Source organism: Gregarina niphandrodes (assembly GCF_000223845.1).
Source record: "Gregarina niphandrodes unplaced genomic scaffold scaffold00016, whole genome shotgun sequence".
NCBI classification, from domain to species: domain Eukaryota; phylum Apicomplexa; class Conoidasida; order Eugregarinorida; family Gregarinidae; genus Gregarina; species Gregarina niphandrodes.
In genome coordinates, this window is record NW_011645785.1 from 61272 (window position 1) to 66396 (window position 5125).

At 54.9% G+C, this 5125-nt stretch overlaps 3 protein-coding genes across 3 annotated transcripts; 2 read left to right on the forward strand and 1 right to left on the reverse strand.

The window, feature by feature from the left end:
- Window positions 1-121: 121 nt before the first annotated feature.
- On the forward strand, window positions 122-528 carry GNI_086300 (hypothetical protein; the record flags this gene model as incomplete). The annotated part of the gene is made up of 2 exons (XM_011132351.1): window positions 122-422; window positions 464-528. The coding sequence occupies 2 exons, from the start codon at window positions 122-124 to the stop codon at window positions 526-528; spliced, it is 366 nt and encodes a 121-aa protein (XP_011130653.1).
- Window positions 529-830: 302 nt separating this feature from the next.
- Window positions 831-3396, forward strand: GNI_086310 (hypothetical protein; the record flags this gene model as incomplete). The annotated part of the gene is made up of 4 exons (XM_011132352.1): window positions 831-1449; window positions 1538-2154; window positions 2288-2546; window positions 2627-3396. 4 exons carry the CDS (start codon window positions 831-833, stop codon window positions 3394-3396), a joined length of 2265 nt encoding a protein of 754 aa, XP_011130654.1.
- A 108-nt stretch (window positions 3397-3504) lies between these two features.
- Window positions 3505-5055, reverse strand: GNI_086320 (formin-like protein; the record flags this gene model as incomplete). Its single annotated transcript, XM_011132353.1, has 1 exon — window positions 3505-5055. A coding segment is annotated over one exon (1551 nt), but the record flags the coding sequence as incomplete, so codon positions are not given.
- Window positions 5056-5125: the final 70 nt, after the last annotated feature.

Here is a 5125-nt window from a genome sequence, read left to right on the forward strand (position 1 = left end):
CTCCTCCTCCTCTTTGGTCAATATCCATGATATCTTCTTCTTAGTTACAGATTATACTGCAGCCCGTGGTGTCTCACGAAGTTAGTCTTTGTGAGGACCCCCGCGCCTGGCCTAGAATTGAATGGTAAGCATCAGGTACTTGCATCACGGACTTCTATCTTTTAGCATCTTTACAATTTGTTCCTGGTGTGAAGGACATGAGGTTACCAAAACCTTGAGCAAGGCATTTGTTCAAATCTCTTTGGCGTTTGTGAACGAACTCCACTCAGAAATCTCCCACTCAGAAATGTCCATCTCTGGAACCCGGAAAGTCGTTGCCTGGGTTACAAGCTGGGAACGCCTTCCGAAATTTACACCAACTCAAATTAGAGCTACCGAGCAATATATACAGATGCTACAGCAAGTGCCTTTATGGAAAATCAGTAAGTCATTACTGGGCCAAGTTTAAAACGTGTTCTTGTAGGTTCTGAAGACAGGCGATCTATGGTTAAGATCATGCTGGAATTCCTAACCTTGCTGAACAAGTAACTGCCCCCCAAACGCACTGGATGGGTGACACTGGATGGGTGACGGTGGTCTGTGACACAGGACAGTGGTCTGTGACACAGGACAGTGGTCTGTGACACAGGACAGTGGTCTGTGACACAGGATAGTGGTCTGTGACACAGGATAGTGGTCTGTGACACAGGATAGTGGTCTGTGCAGGTGTCGAGAGAACAAGCTGGCTAACGTTGTGCATCGCGTTATGCAGGAACTAGTGTAGTGCCCATATGAGTTGCATCAACATCGTGTATGTAGGTACGGTGTAGAGTTCTTTTTTTGTGGTTGCAATGGGGCTCGTACCTAGGAGTATGAAGCACGACAACACCGCGACTGAGCATAAGACGGACACAGGTCGGGGTGACATTCAGGAGTACTCGAACCTCATGCAGTTGGTGAACATCGCTGTCTGTGGGGCGCGCGGGGTCGGTAAGAGTGCCCTAATTGATGGGTTCTTCCGGAAACACGTGACGGGGCACACAGGAGCCACAACCACTTCCGACGGCCAGAGGTATCTGCATCCGGACCAGGACAACGTCGCCTTGTACGAGATCGATATCGTCCATGCCGCCACGAAAGACTTCCGAGGCTTCCAATTCGTGTTCATACTCTTCGATCACTCAGCCACCAAACTCGAGTGTGAAACTGCACAACGCGCACACGAACGGGACATACCCATCGCCTTCGTCGGTCCTAAAGCCGACGTCCAGGCTAAGCGACTCACCAAACTCTACGGAGTAGATGACGTCAGCCTCCCCAGGAAGACCAGGGACATCTTTAACAGCAAGGCTTCCAAAGAATGGTTCGCTCTACCCGAACAAGACAGAGCAGTGTACATCGTATCTAACCCGGCCCTCTTCGAGCCGGAGAACAAACGGCGGTTTGACGAAACCGCCTTACTGAATAGGTGTACACTACCACTCACACACACACACACACGCAGGTTGCCTGCAGCACCACTCTTACCGCCCGCTACAATTGACACTTCTTGTTTCAGTTGACTATATCATGGGTCAGTTGTGTGCATGTCCGCCCACTGTTGAGATTGATATGAACACAGGGAACATATTGAAGTCGGACTGTTTGACGAACAGCACGACGGTGATGATTTCGAACACCTACTTACGCAAATCCAGTCGGCCGCTGCAGGCGAGCACGACCTTCCGTCCGAGCGTCGCACCCCGGACAATCGCACCGCAGGCAGTCGCACCGCAGGCAGTCGCAATTTCGTCCACTCGGGTTCCGGATACGAGGACGACTCTGCAAACCAGCAAGCCCGCTGCCACCTGGCAGTCGCGGTATAAGGAGTCGCGCCTCGGTCAATTGCCCAATAACGCGGCCCAGACGGAAGAGGGTGCACACACGGGACGGGAAATCAAAATCGCTTTTCTCGAAGCGCCTACCACCGACGGCGTCACCGTCATGGAGACCGTGCTCGGTTACAAGGCAGGCACACATCAATCCATTCTTTCACACACGCCTTACAAACACCCGCAGTTCGAAGACGCACTCTTCTTCTACATACCCCTCGTCAACTCCAAGGACGTGCCCCTCTACTTCGCCAACAACGGTCTCCCACAAATGCGGCTCATCGTACTCGTCTTCTCTGAAGAAGTATTCAAGGACGTAAGACCAACACCGCGGCACAATATCATTTGGCTGACGACATGCTCTTGACTAAAGCCAAGCTTGTGGCTAAAACCAGCTTGTGGCTAAAACCAACTTCCTTGGACATCTCCCTCGTTAGAACCACCTGCAAATCGTTAAGGAGGCTCGACGACGGGGCATTGACGTCGTCGTCGCGTCTAAGGTCGGGGACGAGAAGTCCGGCGGCCTCAACCCCAAAAAGGCCGTCCTGAAGTTGCGCAAGATCGCCGGCGGCGACGCGAGCCAGAAGCTGGCCAAAAAAGGGCTGAACTCGGTGTCAGTCTTCTCCGTTAACCCACGAATATTGAGAATACCAAACAGCTACCCTCAAACTGACGAGGAACAATTCAAGGCATATAGTAACCTCACCCCGCACCGCCAAACCTTGCACCGCCACGGACACACAACTTGCACACAACCAACCACTGTCTTTGTTCAGTCGCGCAGGTGTGTAAAGGCAAGACACCGTGTTCGCGGTACCAGCAGACCGTGCCGAACCCCAAGTCGAACCTGAAGGGGAACGCCTTCGACGGGAGCTCCATCTTCCAGCCGGGCGACTTCACTCGCGGACACGGCTACGTGTCCGTACCGGCGCCTAAGCCCGCGCTCAAAGCAGATACGCCGAAGTCCGTCATGTTCGACTGCCGCAAGGACACGCTCGTCGCCTACGTCGGCGCTGTGGGGGTCGGCAAGACCACACTGGTGCGGCACACACTAGGCGCCCAGGCCATTCCGCCCGACGACGGCGGCATCTGGTCCGTCCGCCACCCCGCCTACTACGACGTCATCATGCAGGACTACCCCGGGTACGACCCCTACGACCAGAACGTAGGCTCCCTCACCTGGATGCACCAAAGTCAACTACACGCTATGGACTGGATCATACTCGTCTTCAACGAAGTCCTCGACCAACCCGAGATCAACATCATCCAGTTCGCCCTCAACAGCAACGTCCGCGTCGTCTGTGTCGCCACCAAAACAGACCTCGTCGTCGACCGCTTCATCTTCGACAAGAACTTGACCGAAGCCAGCGCCATCGACAACACGCGCTCCGTCATCTTCCAACAGTACTGGCAAGACATGGAAGCCGCGCAACTCGACCCCCCGCCTCTCTTTATACTCTCCGGCCGCGCACTCGAGTCCAAAAAACGTGCCCAGTTCGATGAAGAACAGTACACCAAAATGAGTAAGCACACCCCATGGCACTGACACATTACCGGGCACTCCAGCACGATGCCACCTCTCCAGCATTTGTTTCATAATGCTTTCGCCAGTACAAATACAGATAGCTAATAAGGGTTCGCGCTAGTTTTTGAGTTAACCTTTTGGTGGTGTTTTGCCCTTAGGAGCGGGTTTTGATGGTGGCTTCTTCACCCCCGCCTCGGCCTTCTTCACCTCCGCCTTCTTGGCTGTTTCGTCCGCTTTTTTCGGCGGTCCTTTCGGCGGTCCTTTAGCATCTGCCTTCTTAGCCTCCTCCTTCTTGGCCTCCTCCTTCTTGCCCTCCGCCTTTTTGGCCTCCTCCTTCTTGCCCTCCGCCTTTTTGGCCTCCTCCTTCTTGCCTTCCGCCTTTTTGGCCCCTTCCTCCTTCTTGGCCCCTTCCTCCTTCTTGGCCTCCACCTTCTTGGCTTCCTCCTTCTTGGCTTTCCCCTCCTCTTTTTTGTTAGGTTGTTTGGTGTTCTCCTTTTTCTTCCCTCCTGAGCGTTTCCGCTCGCGTTCGAGCTTATCCGCCTTGGAACGGCGTTTCGCATCTACGGAGCGCACGAAGGTCAGGATGTCCTTCAAGAACACCTCGGGCTTCACCTTGGACAGCGTGGCGTCTGTCTCGCCGAATATTTTGGCGGCTTCGTTGAACTGCTGTTTGGCTTCGTTCATCTTCTTCTGCAGGTCAGGCAGCCGGTTCTCGTTTTCAGCAATGAAGCCGCCAATGATGCGCTCCATTGGGTCCACGTCGGAGCTATTGCTGTTGTTTTTGGCGGCCAATTGCTGGGAGGCCTTCAGCGCCTTGAATGCGCTGTCCAGGCGAGTCAGATTCTGCTCCAGGCCGCCCACGTCGAGTCGTCCCATGTCTTCCAGCGACTTGAAGTCCTCCCGGACCAAAAGGGCGTCCGGATCCTGATCCCAGAAAAGGTTGACAAGGTACTCAGTGAATGTCTGCACTGGCTTCGTGGTCGTCTTCAGATCTTCCAGCTTGGTCAAGACGTTCGAGCGGAAGCCGGGGACCTCGGACTGGTTAAGGATGTTTCCGATCTTGAGAATGGCGTGCAGCAGCTTCTTCAACCGATTTGACTTGGACAGATCGCCGACTGCGATCCGGAACCTCTCAAGCGGCGCCGCGATGGTCTCCAGCTCGTCATTGAAGGTCGCCAAAAACTCGAAGCAGACCATTCGCTGCTTGAACAGGGGCACGCCCATCATGGCAGCCACGAACTGGTCCGGCCGATCGAGCATGGTGACGTCCCCGCCGGACTTGATGTACTCCTGGACGGCAGCGATTTCCTCCGGCAGTGGCGCGTACTGAATGAGGATTTGGGACTCCTCCACAGTCAGCTTGCTTTTGTCCAGGTCAATGATGACATCGCGCAGCTCTGCGAACGTGCGCTTGTTGAAGCGGGCCAGGGCAATGTTCATATTGTGGGCCCTGCGCGGGTCAGGCAGCACCTTGATGACCTTGGGTTTCTTCTCCACCTTCTTTTCTTCCTTTTCTTCCTTCGGTTTCGCTCGTCCGAAGGTCTCCTCAAGATTCCCGAGCTCGAGTGTCTTCAAATACTCGGAGAACTGCTGCGTAAACGCAGTCCCCGACGGGTCCTCAATGGGGTCCCAGGCGAGCTTCTTGAACTTGCCTAGCGCAGCCGCACCCGCCGCCTTCTTCTTGGGCGGCGGCTTCTTCGGGCCTTTCCCACCGGGTCCGGGGGGCGGCTTTTTGCCCCCCGGAGGCGGC